This window comes from Balaenoptera musculus, chromosome 9, assembly GCF_009873245.2.
Source record: "Balaenoptera musculus isolate JJ_BM4_2016_0621 chromosome 9, mBalMus1.pri.v3, whole genome shotgun sequence".
NCBI classification, from domain to species: domain Eukaryota; kingdom Metazoa; phylum Chordata; class Mammalia; order Artiodactyla; family Balaenopteridae; genus Balaenoptera; species Balaenoptera musculus.
The window spans coordinates 105,230,705-105,250,802 of NC_045793.1; the positions used below are offsets into that span (position 1 = coordinate 105,230,705).

The 20,098-nt window shown below is 59.7% G+C and overlaps 1 protein-coding gene and 2 long non-coding RNA genes across 7 annotated transcripts in view; all 3 read left to right on the forward strand.

Annotated features, from left to right (window-relative positions):
- The window catches only part of GRB10 (growth factor receptor bound protein 10), a 211,862-nt gene that overhangs the window by 117,779 nt on the left and 73,985 nt on the right, over positions 1 to 20,098 (forward strand). For all 5 annotated transcript variants that reach the window (XM_036863950.1, XM_036863948.1, XM_036863947.1 and 2 more), the window contains 2 exons: positions 4,691 to 4,892; positions 9,170 to 9,311. In XM_036863950.1, coding sequence (XP_036719845.1) covers positions 4,691 to 4,892; positions 9,170 to 9,311 — 344 coding nt within the window. The remainder of the gene's footprint in view (positions 1 to 4,690; positions 4,893 to 9,169; positions 9,312 to 20,098) is intronic.
- On the forward strand, positions 13,886 to 17,958 carry LOC118901008. The gene is made up of 3 exons (XR_005021269.1): positions 13,886 to 14,279; positions 17,716 to 17,740; positions 17,935 to 17,958. It is a non-coding gene; the product is annotated as an uncharacterized LOC118901008 (long non-coding RNA).
- On the forward strand, positions 18,145 to 19,729 carry LOC118901007. The gene is made up of 3 exons (XR_005021268.1): positions 18,145 to 18,286; positions 18,367 to 18,493; positions 19,150 to 19,729. It is a non-coding gene; the product is annotated as an uncharacterized LOC118901007 (long non-coding RNA).

Below are 20,098 nucleotides of genomic sequence, written 5' to 3' on the forward strand. Positions count from 1 at the left end.
AACCTTGTAAGGAAGTCGGTGCCCTGCCCTGCCAGCTCTCTGTTACTTCAGCGTGCGCCTCATATGTGAAAATGGGGGGAGACGGGGGAGAGGCTTCCGTGGGTCCGTAAAGAAAGGACAGGAAGAATGCATCTGGCGCACACGTGGTGCAAGTAGCATTTCTTTAAGGTGCCAAAATAATTTCATAAAGCGGATCCAGTGTCATCTTTACTATCTAATTAAAGAAGCCACTAGAGGGCGCTGTGAACCAAGCAGGGGGCAGTGGAGCGAGTGGGGTCCGGGGGGGTGGCAGGAGGCGGTGGTGCCAGTCAGGTCCTCCTGTGACTCACTCTCTCCTCTCTGCCTGCAGCCTGCCCTCTTGCTGGCTTGGCTTCTGGAAGACATTCTCCCGGAGTAATCCAAACATGAATGTGTTTCACCGAATTTGTACTCATTTTAGACCTCAACGAGCCTCCTTTGCTAAAGATGACAGTGAGACCAGATACACCTGTGATTTGGGGATCCGATGATCGACTCAGACGTTTGGGACAAAAGTCTCTGGCCAGCTTAGGACTGGGTTATTTAAGGAAGGAAAATAACTATTAATAACTTGATTTACAGCCATGTTGTTTGACCTACATTTGTCCAGTAAATATACCCTCCCAAATCCATATGGAGTGGAACGTCACGTATAGAATTGTGTCCCTTCCCCCTTGCAGGACTCCGTTCAGAGGTACCGGCTCACGGCAGAAACTTTGGCCTCAAGGTAGCAGCTGTAGACACTTCATCTTAACAGTCCTTTCCAGAAGCCTCTGCTTTGTTAACGCCCTGGTGTTTGATTCTGCCACTTGCACGACGCTGCGGGAAGGCTTCCTCACGTGGGTGAGCACCGATCCACGTGCACTCGTGTAGACGCCCCACGTGTAGGAGAGACGCAGGGCAGCCTTGCTCCACAGTGGACTGGCTCGTGGAACATTCGAAAGAACTGAATGTCATTCCAGCAAAATCTCAGTGTAGTAATTTTTTTTTTACTAAGGAGGAGAAGCGTCCTCCTTAGAATCAACCCTTTAAAACCCTTGTTAGGAAGATTTAATTATCAGTCTTTATTAGAATTTAACAAAGTTTAAGTAGAATCAGACAACGCTAAGTGATGTTATTATCTAAACAGACAAAATGCTAACTGACCCCACAGGAAATTTTTAAAGTTTGTCCTAGATTAGGATGTTTTAGTCTCTATTCTTGCTCTAAGGGCTGTGGAAAATAGGCAAGTTTGAAACATGCCAATATAGTGGTTGGAGTTGATTTATGAAAATTCTAACCTACCAAGTGAATGTTAAATGACTCACCTGGCTCTAACAGATTCACCATTAAATGTATTAGCGTAGAAAGTGGTTTTATCAATAACCCACCTCAGAGGAGAGTTAAAGCACTTTAGGGCGTGCATTGCACCTACACCTTTTACCTTTATATTTACCAGCTTACGTCCAATTTGCCTTTATATTTACTTTGAATGACGTCAGAATCACTCCGTGTTCCTGAAAGCACAGTGACCTGAGTGCAGCGCGGGGTGGCCCAGGAAGGACCTGGCTGGCGGGAGAAGGAACAGAAAGAAAAGGACAGGAGACACAGAGGCCTGCCCCCGTGGGCACAGCCAAGGGCTTTCAGAAATGCGTAGGGAAGAAGTGACTCGAAGGAAAATCCACCTGAGGGGATAGGACCTTTTATTTTCTTGGCTGAAATCTGTCAGAGAGCGAGAGCGCTATTCCTGTTTGATTTCTAAAGCCGGGCGAAAGCCAGGAAGACAGTGGCCTTTGCGTTCTGCTGGGCTTTCTCCGCATGTTAATCAAGTAGGAGACGCCGCTGGTGAAGCACCATCGGACCCCCGTTGTGCTCCCTTGGCCGCCCGTCCACGCCAAGGCCGCCTGTCCACACCAAGGCCACTTGTCTACAGCCAAGGCCAACTCCATAATTCCAGTGGACTTGGTGTTTCATCCTGTTGATTCTTAGATGGTCCATTTAGATGGAAATACTGAGTTGTTACTAAGGTGAGGGAGGGTGGCACGTGGACTTATTGTTTTACAGAGTTTTACTTAAGCAGCGATTACAGATCAGCCACATGTGAGTAAAGGAGGCGAGTGGCCTTCACGATGGACACATGCTAGAACTTTCCCGAAGCTCCGACCTGGGAACTCTGGTACAACTCATACTTTTCCTCGTCAGATGACTAGGCGAGCTCTCTCCTGTTCAACGACGGCTCTCTTTGGGTGGCCGTTGTCCACGGTTTTTGTCCTTGCCGATGTTGCTTCCTAGTTTGCGGACGAGGACCTGCACCCAGCGGCCCCGCAGGGACCAGGGGCCCGCGGGCATGTGGGGGACCCCCTGCAGGGGTCTGGCTCTTCTTCCCCACCTGCCCCCGGGACTCTGAGAAAGAGCCCTGCCCGCTGACTCCCACGTTCTCCCTTGTGATGGATTAATGATCGAGTTCACCGTAATTAATTATGAAGTATCGATTCAGCGCTTGGTCCTTTTAATATCCGGCCCCGGGATTAATACTAGACAACGCATAACCTGAGCTGTAGCAGCATCTTTCGACTCCTTCTCCCCCCCAGGCCTGGAGGTGCGGGGCTCTGCCCTCTCCCCCGTCAGCCCTCCCCCGGGTGCCGGGGTCTCTGTGCAACCCCCCCCCCCCCAGACACCCCCCTTCTTCCCAGGTTCTGCCCCACCCACCCCGCCTGGGCCTCTGTCCTTGGCTCCAGTGGGACTGCACTCTCATTGCTGCGATTTCAGCAGCCGCCTGTCCTTCTCCACCCACCCCCCACCCCACCCCCCACCGGGCCATCCTTGTGTCTGTCTGTCCGTCCTCCGCAGGGCCTGCCTGCAGACTGTAACGTCTCTCGTCTGGTCCAGACGCTCCCCAGACCTCTCTTCCGGGCACCACTGCCTGGAGGGTAAAGGGGCCTTGGGAGAGGGGTGTTCTGTGGTCTTCCTGCCTCGTCCTGGATCTCTCCGTACCTGCACTCCACCCCCCGCACCTGACCAGAGACTCCCTGATCCTAAACACCCCCGCTGACCCGACCCCTGCACCCTGCGGCTTCTGTGCCTTCTAGGCTGGCTTTTGTTGTTGTTCTGTTTTGTTTCCTTCTGTCTCCTCCTGCCCTTCTGCCTCGTGAGACAGGGAGGCTGAACAAAGCAGAGGCATCGGAGACATTTGTGGGGGGAGCGGGAGGGGCAGGGAGGTCAGTGTTCCAGAAAGTTCCGTGAGCTCACTGATGGAGTGCGCACCTGGTGAGCTCACGTTGGCAGCTGCAAAACTTGTTTTCAGATTCCAGGTTCCCTGCTGACTGCTGGTGTGACCTGGGGCAAGTTACTTGACTAACCTGGACCGACTTCCTTGGCTGTTAAACCAGGTTAATAGGCACCACCCTGCATTGTTTTGTGAGGAATAAATGAAACAGAGCAAATAAATAACATCGACCAAGTGTTTACCCTGCGCCAGGCTCCGTTACAGAGCAGGTGAGGACTCACTGGTTCCTCACGCCCACCTGCTGGCCTGGCACCACTGTGAGCTCCAGTGAGAGCTGCAGACCCGGAGGGGTGGAGACCCGGGACTGGGGCTTGGGCCCCGAACCGGCCGGCGCAGGACAGGGGCAGGGGTGGGGCAGCAGGGGCTCTCCCGCCCCTCGGGGGCCGCTTACCTCGGGTGGGGCGAGGCCTGGCTGTCTTGGGCCCTGAGCTCTGGTGTGTTCCCTGGGTGTCCCCTGGGCTCCGGGGGAGCAGATGGGCTGTGAATTGGGTGACCTGTGACCTACTCGTGAGAGGCAGCCTCAGTCGCGTCGGCTGTGTTGTTAGAAAGGGACGGATCTCCAGAGCCGAGCCCGCGGGATGTGCGTGAGCGTGTGTTTGGGGCGGTTACTGTGAGGAGTCGACTCGCACAGTCGTGCGTCCACGTGCACGTCTGCGGGGCCGCAGGCTGCAGACCCGGGAAGAGCCGCCACCCCTCTTCCCGGGGCCCTCGTTGTCCTCGTCTCTCTTAGACTCTCGTCTCAGAATAGCTTCACGGAAGCGTCTAGAATGATGGTTGACCGGCTTCAGCTACACCGACACGTAAAGCTACCCACCTCTCTTTCTGGCGTTCCCTGTCGTCCGCTCTCTGCGTCGGCCTCAGGCCTTCTTGTGTGAAGGCGGCCTCCCTCTGGCTCTCGGGCACCCCGAGGCCCGCAGGTGCGGGTCTCACCAGCAGTCACCCTCGGGGCCCGTCTGCCGCGGTTGCGGCCCTTCTGGTGGCCTTCGCAGACGAGGCTGGGATCAGGGTCGGGTGCTGCTCCCTTCCTGTCTCCCTGCTTCTCTTCTGGAATTTCGGGGAAGGGAGAAGCCCTGACTGGCCTCATTAGGGCTCCTTGCGCCCCTGCGATTGGCCAGCTGAGGTCGGGGCTCAGGCTGTGCGTGGCCCCCTGCACCCCAGCAGATGCCCCGAGAGGGTCTCCCGTGCAGATGGGAAAGGCAGATGGGCTGTCATTACTGGATTGCTTCTGGAGTATCGACAGATATCCATACATGTGGTGACACAGTTGGTTCCTCATAGAAATGTGTGCTTGTTTCAGTTACCGCCCTCCACCCTCACGTCGTACTTTAAGACGGTGTGAGTCTTGGAACCTGGCCGGGGCCCCTCGCTGCTGCTGACGTTTGTCTTTCTCTCCCTTTCGACGCACAGAGGACGACGTGGACCTGGAGACGCTGGTGAACGACATGGACGCGTCCCTGGAGAGCCTGTGCGCGGCCGCGGAGACGGCGCCCCTCCTGCACAATGGCCAGCATGCCCGCGGCCGGCCCCCCGGAGCAAGGCCCCTGCAGGGGCAGGTGGCCCCGCGGCAGAGGCTGCAGCGGTCCCAGCCCATGCACATCCTCGCCGTCAGGTGGGCCCTGGCCTCCCCGCCAGGAGCGAGGGGTGGGTCTCGGGGCCACGGCGCCGGGCTCAGCTTGGTGGGCCCCTTCCTTCCCTCTGTCTAGCAGGGCCGCCGGGGTACCTGCCGGTACCTGGTTCAGTTCAGGTCACTTACATGACGTGAGCACCCGCTCTGTGCCAGGTCGGTGGGATGTGCGGAAACCCCGTCAGCGGAGACCGCCCTGGAATGAACGAACGAATGGCCCGGCAGTCCACGGGGGGCTCCCAGGCCTCACTGCCCAGAGTGGGGCTGGGGACCAGGGGCTGGTCAGAAACGTGCGGCCTCAGACACCGGATCCCGTTCCCCCGGGGGCCGGGTGGAGGAGGCTCAGCCTCCGTGGAAAGGCCGGGACCGGAGGGAGGGGCTCTGGGGAGTGGAGGAGTGCTCCCTGGAGGAAGCAGACCTCTGAACTGGGTGTTGCAGGGTGAGCAGGGGCTGAAGGGTGGGGGAAGAGATTTCGTGAGCAGGAGAGATGAGCCCTGGTGTCGAAAGTGGCCGGATCCCCTTCCCTTTTTTATGGCTGAGTGTATGTGTGTACGTGCCACGTGTATGTATCACGTTTTCTCCGTCCGTTCGTCCATTGCTGGGCAGCACGGGCCGTGTGCCGAGTAAATGGCACCCACAGAGAAGGACAGTTACTGCGCGATTCCACTTCCACGAGGAGCCTGAAGGCGTCAGGAGCGTGGAGGCGGGGAGCGGAGAGGGTTGCGGGGGGGCCGGGGGCCGGACAGGAGGGGCCGGTCGGAGGGTCCAGAGGGTCAGATTGACCCGGTGGACGAGGCCTGCCGGCGTGCCGTGCAGTGCGGCCTGAGTGAGCAGCGCTGCACTGCGTGTTGAGGAGCTTCCTACGGGGCCGGGTCTCGTGTGACGTGTTCTTATCACACACACGCACACAAAGTAATAACAATAAATAAGTGAGGAGGGTGGGCGGGAACACTGGAGGATGTTTACGGCCAGACTGCGGTGCCGGGTCACGGCGTGTTCTTCTCTCCAAGCTCGTCCAGTTGTGGACATTGAATACGCACGGCTTTGTGTGTCGCTCAGACCTCCACAGAGAGGGTTAGAAGAGAGATCCCAACAGGTAGGGCCAGATCCAGAGGCCTTTGGGAGCCCCTCCAAGGGGGGAGACGGGGGAAGGGTTTGAGCAGGTGAGTGAGGCTTGGATTTGGGTTTCGGTGGGTAGTTCTGGCAGCCTGGGGTCGGGTGGGGGGGATTTGGAAGCTGTTTCAGGGACCAGCCTAGAGTGGCACTGCCCTACCGGGGATGGGGGGTGGATGAGATTTGTCAGCTTGTGGATATGGGGGGGGGCGACAGAGTGTTGGGGGCACCTTGGCTCTGTCTGTCTGCCTGGGAGTGGGAGAAGTCGGGGCAGTGGTTGTGAATGGGGGCGATGGGAGACCTTCTGGGGGTGGAGGCCTTTGTGAAATCCAGCAGACGAGCTCTCCGCGGTCCCCACCCCGGGCCCGCGTTGGCTCTGGCAGGTTTTCAGGTGAGGGAGGTTGAGGGGGTGACTGACACCTGCTGCCTCCCTGGGCTTTCTCGGGGGAGGCTGTGCGGTGTGCTGTGGCCGGGACGTCTGTCGGGCTGGAGCGTCTTCTTGGGAATCTCCTTTCCTTGTGGGGATGGAGTGTTCGCTGTGCTTCTGGAAACTTCTGTGAGCCTTCTTTCCAGCCCGACATCCTATGTCTTCTGCAGCCAGATGCCCCTCTTGCCCAAGGTCGCCAGCTGTGTCTCGGGGGGCGGGGACCGAGTGTCTGCAGGTGGGGTGCAGCGGCCGGGGTGGCCCGGGGTCACTGCTTCTCGGCGTCCTGCCCTTTGTCACTTTGTCACATCCATCCTCCAGTGTATGTGCCACTTTGCTCCCTAGGGCGTCACCCCTGTGTTCTGAGCTCCTGGTGAGTTCAGGCTGGGGGGAGACATTCTTTTCTCCTGCAAGCTTCTCTGGGTCTGGGGTGTGTTGGCCACCCATCCGTGGTGGCCTCGGGGAGGCCCCGGGAGGATGGAGTGGCAGCCGCAGTGACGGTGCACGAGGCTGGACCAGGCAGAGGACGGGGGTGCGGGAAGGCCTGGTTCCCTGCCAGTTAGTTGTCCAGGACCCTTGAGTCTGGAGTCCTGGCCGTACTTGTCCCTCTGCCCAGGGGCTGCGGGTACGGAATCCCAGGGTTCGATGGGCACAGGGCAGGAGGCTCGCTCCCTCCAGAGAGCGGGCACCGGTCCCGGGCCCAGCCTCTTCTCAGCGACATTCTCTCACGTTGTCGTATCGTTTCTCATCTTCAGGTGCATTTTAAAAAATGGGACAACCAATATAGGATCCCCAGAGACTCATTTTGTAAATGGGTCTGCTGAGGATTTCCTATGTTTGCTGAGCACCTCCTGTGTATAAGTCTGTTGGGTCCTCATATAGTAGCTGATGGAACGGTCACTGCAGCCTTACTAGGTGCGGGCGTGGTGACCCTCAGTTCCCAGGTAAGGAAACAGGCACCGGGGGAGGTGACTTGGCCCATACCTGGTGAGTGGGGACCCCAGATGCAGACCCAGGTGAGGGGCCCAAGGAGCAGGTCTGCCCTGCCGAGGACTTCCCAGAGATTGTCACACGTCTGAAGAGAGCAGGTACAGAGCAGAAACTGGAGAGTAGAGGGGTGACAGGTGGAGGAGGAGGAGGGACTGCAGTGAAGGGGGCGTGTTCGCACCTGGATGGGTGGAGGAGTGCGGTCCCACCCTTCCTCCCGGTCCCTGACCCCGCCTCCTGTGTCTCTTGTGGAGCGAAGTACCCTTTGGCCACGGGCCTCTTGAATGGGACTCTTCGGCTTTGTCTGATATACCTTGGTTTGGCTTTGGGTGATACTTGTGAACCGCTATAAACACTTTGTTTTTCAATGTTTAAAATAATGTACTGAAATGAAATTTGCACAGCGTAGACTGAATCACTTCATAGTGTGTGTTGGGTGGCGGTAAGGACACTCCCAGGGCTGTGCAGCGCCCCCCCCCCCACCACCCTGTCTAGTTCCCGAGTATCCCCATCTCCGGAGGAACCTCCCACCCACTGAGCAGGGCCCCCCCTGCTTTCCCCTCCCCACAGCCCTTGGCAACCGTCCATCTGTGTTCTGTGCTGTGGATTGATCTGGTCTGGATATTTCTGACAAGTGGAATCATATAATATGTGACCTTCTGTGTCTGGCCTCTTTCAATTAGCACCTTTTTTTTTTTTTAAGATTTTATTTTTAAGAGCCGTTTTGGGTTCATAGCAAAATCGAGAGGCAGCTGCAGAGGTTTCCCACATGCTCTCCCCATTCCCCTCAGCATACACTCAGCCCCCTCCATCAACACCCCCACCGGGGCGGCACCCTTGTTGTGACCGACGGCCCTCAGCACCATCGTTACCACCCAGAGCCCCTGCTTCACCCTGGGGCTGGCTCGTGCTGGTGTGCATTCTGTGGTTTGCGCAAATGTGTGATGACACGGATCCAGCCTTATAGTGTTGCATGGAGTCATTTCCCTGCCCAAAAAGACAGGACTTTTAAAATGCTCAAAACTGCCTCCTAAAGAGAGAAGCTTTGCGCACTTCTGTGAAGCTAGGATACCAGAAAGTCAGCCTCTTGTGCGGTAATTCAAAACAAAGTAGAACATTCTCCGGTGAGTCACTGGTTAGCAGTACTTCCGGGCTGGGAGGTCCTGAAGGTGAGCATGGCTGCACCTTTGCTCTGTGTGACAAAGGACTCATGCGTCCCCTGGGTTTTCTGTCACCAGGAGGCTGTTACAGAGGAGTGGGGTTTGTTAACCGTCCAAGTAAGCTCCTGGGCAGGTGGCCCAGCGGTTATAGGAAGGGCCCTCCTCTCTTTCCTCTGTGTCTTGTATCTGCAGGACTTGCACACCTTGCACATCTGAAACCCTGTCCCCGACCCCTGGCCCTCCACTCTGTTTCTGTCTCTGGATGTGGTTGCTCCAGGTGCCTCGTTGCAGTGCCGTCCTCACGGTTCATCCGTGCTGTAGCACGTGTCAGAATCCCCTTCCCCGTGCAGGCTGAGTGATGCCACGCTGCACGTTTACACCACATTGTGTCACCGTTCCTGGGACAGTGGGCCATTGGTTGCTCCCTCCTTTTGACGGTTGTGAGCGGTGTGGTGTGGGCACAGGTGTCCAAACATTCATCCAAGTCCCTCCCTCGGGTTTCCAGGCAGATTCCCAGACGTGGGACCCCTGGGTCCTGAGCGGACGGCAGCTTTTGACGGGCGTTGTCTCTCCTGCAGGCGCCTGCAGCAGGAGGACCAGCAGTTGAGGACGTCGTCTCTGCCGGCCATCCCCAACCCCTTCCCCGAGCTCTGCGGCCCCGGGAGCCCCCCTGCGCTCACGCCGGGCTCCTTACCTCCTGGCCCGGCTGCTGCGAAGCAGGTGAGCCACCCCTGGTTGGAACGCCAGGCTGCTCGCGGGCGGAGTTAGGACAGACGAGCTGGCTCGTGGCTCTGGGAAGAAAGGAGGGACATTGTGGGGTCTTTGCTCTTCTCCTGTTGCTACCAGGCTTGTTGCCTGGCAAAGCTTTTTCCTTTACTGGCCAAAATGCCACTTTGGAATGATTTAGGAACAACATTTAGGATGTCTTAGATGTTTATATGGTATAGAAAGAGTCTTATAAAAATGGTAAAAAAATAATAGTACTGATCATTTGATGCTGAAAGATGAATTTTAGTTCACCACCGTCATCTTCGTCTGGATCAATGAGGCATTACACCTGGGCTTCCCTGGGCACCGGGACTGGAGGGTAATTGAACGGTTGGTAACATTCCTGACTTTGAATAGGATGTACTCAGGGCAGAAGGATTTTGACTTGACCCAGAAGGTGACAGCCAACTTTTAAACCAGCAGTTTCGAGGTGCCTGTGATACACACATTGTCCCCAGGGGAGGAGACAGGCAGAGCTTCAGTAAGTCATCCACGGTCAAATCGCCAGTCATCACCTTGTCAGAAGGGTGGGCTGGCAGTTCCGTCCCTCCTGGCTGGCAGGGCCTGGCCCAGGGTGAGCTGCAGGCTTGGGAGGGGGACCCGGTGATGTTCCACAGTGGGGTATGGCACTAACAATAACAATAATAATAATAACAACAACAAAGATGGCGAAAACAACATTCTATGTGGTTTGTGTGTTTATTTATATAGATAACATTTACTTCTCAAATCAAACCTGAGAGGTACAAATGGTACATCTAGTCTGCATTTGGGAAACTGAGGCCCAGCTGTGAGTGGTGGAGCCGGTGGGGGTCCCGGTGTGAGTGGTGGAGCCGGTGGGGGTCCCGGTGTGGGTGGTGGAGCCGGTGGGGGTCCCGGTGTGGGTGGTGGAGCCGGTGGGGGTCCCGGTGTGGGTGGTGGAGCTGGTGGGGGTCCCGGTGTGGGTAGTGGAGCTGGTGGGGACCGGTGTGGGTGGTGGAGCTGGTGGGGGTCCCAGTGTGGGTGGTGGAGCTGGTGGGGGTCCCGGTGTGGGTGGTGGAGCTGGTGGGGACCGGTGTGGGTGGTGGAGCTGGTGGGGGTCCCAGTGTGAGTGGTGGAGCTGGTGGGGGTCCCGGTGTGGGTGGTGGAGCTGGTGGGGGTCCCGGTGTGGGTGGTGGAGCTGGTGGGGACCGGTGTGAGTGGTGGAGCTGGTGGGGGTCCCGGTGTGGGTGGTGGAGCTGGTGGGGGTCCCAGTGTGAGTGGTGGAGCTGGTGGGGGTCCCAGTGTGGGTGGTGGAGCTGGTGGGGACCGGTGTGGGTGGTGGAGCCGGTGGGGGTCCCGGTGTGGGTGGTGGAGCTGGTGGGGGTGCCGGTGTGGGTAGTGGAGCTGGTGGGGACCGGTGTGGGTGGTGGAGCTGGTGGGGGTCCCAGTGTGGGTGGTGGAGCTGGTGGGGGTCCCGGTGTGGGTGGTGGAGCTGGTGGGGACCGGTGTGGGTGGTGGAGCTGGTGGGGGTTCCAGTGTGAGTGGTGGAGCTGGTGGGGGTCCCGGTGTGGGTGGTGGAGCTGGTGGGGGTCCCAGTGTGGGTGGTGGAGCTGGTGGGGACCGGTGTGAGTGGTGGAGCTGGTGGGGGTCCCGGTGTGGGTGGTGGAGCTGGTGGGGACCGGTGTGGGTGGTGGAGCTGGTGGGGGTCCCAGTGTGAGTGGTGGAGCTGGTGGGGGTCCCAGTGTGGGTGGTGGAGCTGGTGGGGACCGGTGTGGGTGGTGGAGCTGGTGGGGGTCCCGGTGTGAGTGGTGGAGCTGGTGGGGGTCCCGGTGTGGGTGGTGGAGCTGGTGGGGGTCCCGGTGTGGGTGGTGGAGCTGGTGGGGACCGGTGTGAGTGGTGGAGCTGGTGGGGGTCCCGGTGTGGGTGGTGGAGCTGGTGGGGGTCCCGGTGTGGGTGGTGGAGCTGGTGGGGACCGGTGTGGGTGGTGGAGCTGGTGGGGGTCCCGGTGTGAGTGGTGGAGCTGGTGGGGGTCCCGGTGTGGGTGGTGGAGCTGGTGGGGGTCCCGGTGTGGGTGGTGGAGCCGGTGGGGACCGGTGTGAGTGGTGGAGCCGGTGGGGGTCCCGGTGTGGGTGGTGGAGCTGGTGGGGGTCCCGGTGTGGGTGGTGGAGCCGGTGGGGGTCCCGGTGTGGGTGGTGGAGCTGGTGGGGACCGGTGTGGGTGGTGGAGCCGGTGGGGGTCCCGGTGTGGGTGGTGGAGCCGGTGGGGGTCTCGGTGTGGATGGTGGAGCCGGTGGGGGTCTCGGTGTGGATGGTGGAGCCGGTGGGGGTCCCGGTGTGGGTGGTGGAGCTGGTGGGGACCGGTGTGGGTGGTGGAGCTGGTGGGGGTCCCGGTGTGGGTGGTGGAGCTGGTGGGGGTCCCGGTGTGGGTGGTGGAGCTGGTGGGGGTCCCGGTGTGGGTGGTGGAGCTGGTGGGGGTCCCGGTGTGGGTGGTGGAGCTGGTGGGGGTCCCGGTGTGGGTGGTGGAGCTGGTGGGGACCGGTGTGGGTGGTGGAGCTGGTGGGGGTCCCGGTGTGGGTGGTGGAGCTGGTGGGGGTCCCGGTGTGGGTGGTGGAGCTGGTGGGGACCGCTGTGGGTGGTGGAGCTGGGCAGCACCTGACACCAGGATCTGGGACCTCTGATCTTAGCCACTAAACTAGGTCTTCCTGGGCCCTTGATGTTCTTTCTTTTCAGTGAGTGTATTTCAGAAGCCTCTTTGCCTTTTCTGGTGGAGCCACTCTCCTCTGCACTTTTCCACCCTTGTTGTCCTCAAGCATGATAGGTCGCACATCCTCTTTCTCTGCATATCCATCCCCTGCACCATGCGGGGTCTGCACTCTTGTGAGGGAGACGTTTCTCCTGACGCTCGCCCGCTCCTGAGAGCTGCTGCCTTCTGACCTCATGCCTCGCAAGCGGGCTGCGCCGTCCCTGTATCAGCACTCAGAGGTGAGGTCAGGGTCCCTTTCCGCGGCCAGCGCTGGCCAGGCTACAGCCCTCATCACATGCCTGAAGTCCGTCTGGGATGTCTGCCTGCCTGGTGACCTTCTGCTTCAAATAAGGGTCTAGACAAGCTGTCTGTGGGTTGGACGCTGAGGTTGTTTACAACATTACCCGTCCTAAAATAAGACCATGAAAATATTATCTGGCTCTCGCAGCGGCTGGCAAGAAAACCGGCCTCCACCCCGTGGACTGTACAACTCTGTAAGCAGAATCAGGAAACCCAGGGATTTTGCCTGCTGTTTTACTTGGGATCAGAGTTAGTTCCCCCACAAGAACGTTGCATTGGTGCCTGAGTTTCTGTCACCAAGATTCCTCCGCCCTCTGGGACCGGCGACCAGGAAGGATGTTCCACACTTAGCCCTACGTGTAGAAACTTGGTGTTCTTCGTTGTTTGCTAACTGGCTCAAAGGGATGTTTCTTGACCGCACTGGGTTCTGAGCTCCTGAATGCGTGTTTTGTTGGTGCTGCTAGTAGCGATGCCTGGCAGCCTCAAGCTGCCCGCCCAGTCTCAGTGACCATGATGGGAGCGGGGGCCCCTCCTTTGCCACTTACCTGAGGGCAAGAGAAACGTGCTCTTCCTTCTCTTCCTGCAAAGTCAGAGGAAGCAGTGAGGTCAGCGTCCAGTCAGGAGCTCTGATGGAATAAAAATGGACACAGTGTGCTGGACACATGGGGCCCACCTAACGCCGCCTCATTCACTGGAAGGACGAGGTCAAGTGGGAAAGAGGAAAGTGTAAGCCGTCTGGAAGGAGCTGGGCACAGGGGGGCTTCAGAAGCCTCTGTATTCACTAGTCAGGGTGGTGGAAGGAGTGAAAGATTCAAGCAGCCACTCGAAAGGAAGAACCCTTGTTGCCCAAAGTGGTCTAGATACCCCTCAGATGAGTCAAGGCCTCCTCCACTGTGCTCTGGCTTTCTTTCTCTGTGACCAGTTGACAGCTGCTCAGTGGGCAGGTGTGGTCAGGGGTGGGCAGGTGTGAGCGGGAGTGGGCAGGTGTGAGCAGGAGTGAGCAGGAGTGGTCAGCTGTGAGTGGGCGTGGGCAGGTGTGGGTGGGAGTGGTCGTGTGGGCGGGAGTGAGCAGAAGTGGGCAGGTGTGGGCGACAGTGAGCAGGAGTGGTCAGGTGTGGGCGGGAGTGAGCAGGTGTGAGTGGGAGTGGGCAGGTGTGAGCGGGAGTGGGCGGGAGTGAGCAGGAGTGAGCAGGAGTGGTCAGGTGTGAGCGGGAGTGGGCAGGTGTGAGTGGGAGTGAGCAGGAGTGGTCAGCTGTGGGTGGGAGTGGTCAGGTGTGGGCGGGAGTGAGCAGAAGTGGGCAGGTGTGGGCGACAGTGAGGAGTGGTCAGGTGTGGGCAAGAGTGAGCAGGTGTGAGCAGGAGTGGGCGTGGGTGGGAGTGTATAGGTGTGGCTGGCAGTGTGCAGGTGTGGTCGGGAGTGGGCAGGTGTGGGTGGGCGTGAGCAAGAGTGGTCAGGTGTGGGCGAGAGTGGGCGGGTGTGAGCGGGAGTGGGCAAGTGTGGGTGGGATTGTGCAGATGTGAGCGGGAGTGTGCAGTTGTGGTCGATAGTGGGCAGGTGTGGGCGGGAGTGAGCAGGAGTGGGCAGGTGTGGGCGGGAGTGGGCAGGTGTGAGCGGGAGTGAGCAGGAGTGGTCAGGTTTGGGCGGGAGTGGGCACATGTGGGTGGGAGTGGGCAGTTGTGGTCAGGTGTGAGCAGGAGTGAGCAGGTGTGAACGGGAGTTGGCAGGTGTGAGCGGTAGTGGGCAGGTGTCGGTGGAAGTGTGCAGGTGTGAGCAAGAGTGGGCAAGTGTGCGTGGGAGTGTGCAGGTGTGAGCGGGAGTGCGCAGGTCTGTGTGGGTGTGTGCGGGTGTGGGTGGGAGTGTGCAGGTGTGAGCGGGAGTGTGCAGGTGTGAGCGGGAGTGTGCAGTTGTGAGCAGCAGTGTGCAGGTGTGGGTGGAAGTGAAGTGTGAGCGGGAGTGGGCAAGTGTGTATGGGAGTGTTCAGGTGTGGTCAGGAGTGAGCAGGTGTGGGTGGGAGTGAGCAGGAGTGTGCAGGTGTGGGTGGGAGTGGTTAGGATGAGTGAGCAAGTGTGGGTGAGTGTGCAGGTGTGTTTGGGAGTGGGCAGGTGTGAGCGGGAGGGGGCAGCTGTGAGCAGGAGTGCGCAGGTGTGGGTGGGAGTGGAGGTGTGAGCGGGAGTGGGCAAGTGCGTGGGAGTGTGCAGGTGTGGTCAGGAGTGAGCACGTGTGGGTGAGAGTGAGCAGGAGTGGGTAGGTGTGTGCAGGAGTGAGCAGGTGTGAGCAGGAGTGGGCAAGTGTGGCTGGCAGTATGCAGGTGTGGGTGGGAGTGTGCAGTTGTGTCCGGGAGTGGGCAGGTGTGAGCGGGAGAGAGCAGGAGTGGTCAGGTGTGGGCGGGAGTGAGTGGGAGTGGGCAACTGTGGGTGTGAGTGTGCAGGTGTGGATAGGAGTTTGTAGGTGTGAGCAGGAGTGTGCAGGTATGTGTGGGAGTGTGCAGGTGTTGTCAGGAGTGAGCACGTGTGGGTGAGAGTGAGCAGGAGTGGGTAGGTGTGCACAGGACTGGGCAGATGTAAGCGGGAGTGGGCAAGTGTGGGTGGCAGTGTGCAGGTCTGTGTGGGAGTGTGCAGTTGTGTTCGGGAGTGATCAGGTGAGGGCGGGAGTGAGTGGGTGTGAGCGAGAGTGGGCTAGTGAGGGTGGGAGTGTTCAGGTGGGGGTGGGATTGTGCAGTTGTGTTTGGTAGTGGACAGGTTGTGGGGAGTAGGCAGGTGTTGGGAGTGTGCAGGTGTGAGCGGTAGTGGGCAGGTATGGGCGGGAGTGCACAGGTGTGGGTGGGAGTGAGCAGGTGTGAGTGGGAGTGGGCAAGTGTGGGTGGGAGTGTGCAGGTGTGGTTAGAAGTGAGCAGGTGTGGGTGGGAGTGAGCAGGAGTGTTTAGATTTGAGCAGGAGTGGGCAGGTGGGGGTGGGAGTGTTCAGGTGTGGTCAGGAGTGGGTAGATGTGAGTAGGATTGAGCAGAAGTGGTCAGGTGTATGCAGGAGTGAGCAGGAGTGGTCATGCGTGAGTGGCAGTAGGCGGGTGTGAGCCGGAGTGTGCAGGTGTTGGTGGGAGTGTGCAGGTGTGAGTGGAAGTGTGCAGGTGTGAGAGGGAGTGCACAGGTGTGGGTGGGAGTGTGCAGGTGTGGTCAACAGTGGGTGGGAGTGAATAGGAGTGGTCAGGTGTGTGTGGGAGTGAGCAGTAGTGGTTATGTGTGAGTGGTAGTGGGCAGGTATGAGCCAGAGTGTGCAGGTGGGGGTGGGAGTGTGCAGGTGTGAGCAGGAGTGCGTGTGTGTGGGTGGGAGTTAGGAGTGGTCAGTTGTGGGTGGGAGTGAGCAGGAGTGCTCAGGTGTGAGTGGGAGTGGGCAGGTGCGAGTAAGAGTGGGCAGGTGTGGGTGGGAGTGGGCAGGTGTGGTCAGGAGTGAGCAGGTGTGAGCGGCAGTGGGCAGGTGTGGGAGTAAGCAGGAGTGGGTAGATGTGCCCAGGCATGGGCAGGTGTGAGTGGGAGTGGGCAAGTGTGGGAGTGTTCAGGTGTGAGTGGCAGTGTGCAGGTGTGGTCGGGAGTGGGCAGGTGTGGGTGGGCGTGAGTAGGAGTGGTCAGGTGTGGGTGGGAGTGAGCAGGTGTGAGCGGGAGTGAGCAGGTGTGAGCGGTAGTGGGCAGGTGTGTGTGGGAGTGGGCAGGTGTGGTCAGGAGTGGGCACATGTGGGCGGGAGTGAGCAGGAGTGTTCAGGTGTGGGTGGGAGTGGGCAGGTGTGGTTGGGAGTGGGCAGCTGTGAGCGGGAGTGGGCAGGTGTGAATGGGAACACACAGGTGTGGGTGGGAGTGAGCAGGTGTGAGTGAGAGTGGGCAGGTGTGAGCGGGAGTGGGCAAGTGTGGGTGGGAGTGTGCAGGTGGGGTCAGGAGTGGGTAGGTTTGGGTGGAAGTGAGCAGGAGTGATCAGATGTGGGCGGGAGTGGGCAGGACTGGTCATGTCTGAGCGGCAGTGAGCAGGTGTGAGCTGGAATGTGCAGGTGTGGGTGGGAGTGTGCAGGTGTGGGTGGGAGTGTGCAGGTGTGGGAGGGAGTAGGCAGGTGGGAGTGGGAGTGGGCAGGTGTGAGCAGGAGTGGGCAAGTGTGGGTGGGAGTGTGCAGGTGTGGGAGGGAGTGGGCAGGAGTGGGTAGGTGTGATCAGGAGGGAGCAGGTGTGTGTGGCAGTGGGCAGGTGTGGGAGGGAGTGGGCAGGAGTGGGTATGTGTGATCAGGAGGGAGCAGGTGTGTGCGGCAGTGGGCAGGTGTGAGTCGGAGTGGGCAGGTGTGGCCGGGAGTGGGCAGGTGTGCGCGGGAGTGGGCAGGTGTGAGCGGGATTGTGCAGATTTGGGTGGGAGTGAGCGGGTGGGAGTGGGAGTGAGCAAGTGTGTGTGGGAGTGTGCAGGTGTGGGCGGGAGTGAGGTGTGAGCAGGAGTGGGTAAGTGTGCACAGGTGTGAGCAGGAGTGGGCAAGTGTGGGTGGAAGTGTGCAGTGGTGTTTGGGAGTGGGCAGGTGTGGGCAGGAGTGAGCGTGTGTGTGCGGGAGTGGGCAAGTGTGGGTGGGAGTGTGCAGGTGTGGGTGGGAGTGTGCAGTGTGGTCGGTAGTGGGTAGGTGTGGGCAGGAGTGAGCAGGAGTGTTCAGGTGTGGGTGGGAGTAGGCAGGTGTGAACATGAGTGGGCAGGTGTGTGGGAGTGGGCAGGTGTGTGTGGGAGTGGGCAAGTGTGGGAGTGTTCAGGTGTGAGTGGCAGTGTGCAGGTGTGGTCGGGAGTGGGCGGGTGTGGGCGGGCGTGAGCAGGAGTGGTCAGGTGTGGGCGGGCGTGAGCAGGAGTGGTCAGGTGTGGGCGGGAGTGAGCAAGTGTGAGCGGTAGTGGGCAGGTGTGAGTGGGAGAGAGCAGGTGTGGTCAGTAATGGGCAGGTGTGGGTGCGAGTGGGCTGGTGTGAGCGGGAGTGTGCAGGTGTGGGTGGGAGTGAGCAGGTGTGAGCGGGAGTGGGCAAGTGTGTGTGGGAGTGTGCAGGTGTTGTCAGGAGTGAGCACATATGGGTGAGAGTGAGAAGGAGTGGGTAGGTGTGCAAAGTAGTGGGCAGATGTAAGCGGGAGTGGGCAAGGGTGGGTGGCAGTGTGCAGGTGTGTGTGGGAGTGTGCAGTTGTGTTCGGGAGTGGGTAAGTGTGGGCAGGAGAAAGCAGGAGTAGTCAGGTGTGGGTGAGAGTGAGCGGGTGTGAGCGAGAGTGGGGTAGTGTGGGTGGGATTGTGCAGGTGGGGGTGGGATTGTGCAGTTGTGGTTGGTAGTGGGCAGGTGTGTGCGGGAGTGGGCAGGTGTTGGGAGTGTGCAGGTGTGTGGGAGTGTGCAGGTGTCAGCGGTAGTGGGCAGGTGTGGGTGGGAGTGCGCAGGTGTGAGTGGGAGTGAGCAGGTGGGAGTGGGCAAGTGTGTGTGGGAGTGTGCAGGTGTGGTTAGGAGTGAGCACATGTGGGTGAGAGTGAGCAGGAGTGGGTAGGTGTGGGCATGTGTGAGCGGGAGTGGGCAAGCATGGGTGGGAGTGTTCAGGTGTGGGTGGCAGTGTGCAGGTGTGGTCGGCAGTGGGCAGGTGTGGGTGGGAGTGTGCAGGAGTGGTCAGGTGTGGGTGGGAGTGAGCGGGAGTGGGCAAGTGTAGGTGGGAGTGTGCAGGTGTGGGTGGGAGTGTGCAGGTGTGTTTGGGAGTTGGCAGGTGTGGGAGGGAGTGGGCAGGAGTGGGTAGGTGTGGTTAGGAGGGAGCAGGTGTGTGTAGCAGTGGGCAGGTGTGAGCGGGATTGTGCAGGTGTGGGTGGGAGTGAGCGGGTGTGAGCGGGAGTGGGCAAGTGTGCGTGGGAGTATGCAGGTGTCGTCAGGAGTGAGCAGGTGTGGGTGGAAGTGAGCAGACGTGGGCAGGCGGGGGCAGAAGTGGGCAGGTGTGGGTGGGAGTGTGTAGGTGTGGTTAGGAGTGGATAGTGTGGGCAGAAGTGGTCATGTGTGAGTGGCAGTGGGCAGGTGTGAGGCGGAGTGTGCAGGTGTGGTTGGGAGTGTGTAGGTGTGAGCGGGAGTGTGGAGGTGTGAGAGGGAGTGCGCAGGTGTGGGTGGGAGTGTGCAGGTGTGGTCAGGAGTGCACAGGTGTGGGAGGGAGTGGGCAGGTGTGCTCGGGAGTGAGCAGGTGGGAGTGGGAGTGGGCAGGTGTGGGTGGGAGTGGGCAGGTGTGGTCAGTAGTGAGTAGGTGTGGGGGGGAGTGAGCAGGAGTGGTTATGTGTGAGCGGGAGTGGGCACGTGTGAGCAGGAGTGGGTAAGTGTGTGTACCAGTGTGCAGGTGTGGTTAGGAGTGAGCAGGTGTGGCTGGGAGTGAGCAATGGTGGTCAGTTGTGTGTGAGAGCAGGATTGCTTAGGTGTGAACGGGAGAGGACAGGTGTGAGTGAGAGTGGGCAGCTGTGGGTGGGAGTTTGCAGGTGTGGTCAGGAGTGGGTAGGTGTGGGCTGGAGTGACCAGGAGTGGTCAGGTGTGGGCCGGAGTGGGGAGGTGTGAGCGGGAGTGGGCAGGTGTGGGCGAGGGTGAGCAGGAATGGTCAGGCGTGGGTGGGAGTGAGCAGGTGTGGTTAGGAGTCAGCATGTGTGGGTGGGAGTGAGCAGGAGTCGGTAGGTGTGCACAGGCATGGGCAGGTGGGAGTGTGAGTGGGCAAGTGTGAGTGGGAGTGTTCAGGTGTGGGTGGCAGTGTGCACGTGTGGTCGGGAGTGGGCAGGTGTGGGCAGGCGTGAGCAGGAGTGGTCAGGTGTGGTCAGGAGTGGGCAGGTGTGAGCGGGGGTGAGCAAGTGTGAGCAGCAGTGAGCAGATGTGAGCGGTAGTGGTCAGGTGTGAGTGGTAGTGGGCAGGTGTGGGTGGAAGTGTGCAGGTGTGAGTGAGAGTAGGCAGGTGTGGGTGGGAATGTGCAGGTGTGAGTGAGAGTGGGCAGGTGTCAGCGGGAGTGGGCAGGTGTGTGTGGGAGTGAGCAGGAGTTGTCAGGTGTGGGCGGGAGTGGGCAGGTGTGGGCGGTAATGAGCAGGAGTGGTCAGGTGTGAGCGGGAGTGAGCAGGAGTGGTCAGGTGTGAGCGGGAGTGGGCAGGTGTGAGCGTGAGTATGCAGGTGTGGGTGGGAGTGTGCAGATGTGGTCAGGAGTGGGCAGGTGTGGGTGGGAGTGAGCAGGAGTGGTCAGGTGTGAGTGGGAATGGGCAGGTGTGAGCAGGTGTGGGCAGGTGTGAGTCTGCAGCCGCTGTGATGTGATGTAACGGTGCCATCCGACTTCCCGCGTCCTCCGCATGAGGCATCCATAGGGTGCAGATGTCTCTGGGCCGGCCATGCCCAGTCTGCCCTGGGTTTGTGTCCACCCTGTGGCCATGTCCTTGCCAGATGCTATGGGAGAGGCATCCTGGGCTCGTCTGAACCTACCAAGTCTGTGTGGTCTGCATGCCTGTGTCCCTAGAGAATTCCTCTGTTAAAGCCCTGATCCGACTGTGATGGCTTTAGGTTCAGGCCTAGGGAGGTGGGTGGGTTTAAATGAGGTGATGGGGTGGGGCCCCCGTGGTGGGATTAGTGCCCTCAGAAGAAGCGCAGAAGAGACCAAAGCTGCTCCACACCCGTGAGGACACAGCAAGAACACGGCTGCAGACAAGCCCACAAGGGTCCTCTCTAGAACCTGACCCAGTGGGACTTTGACCCTGGACTCCTGGCCTCC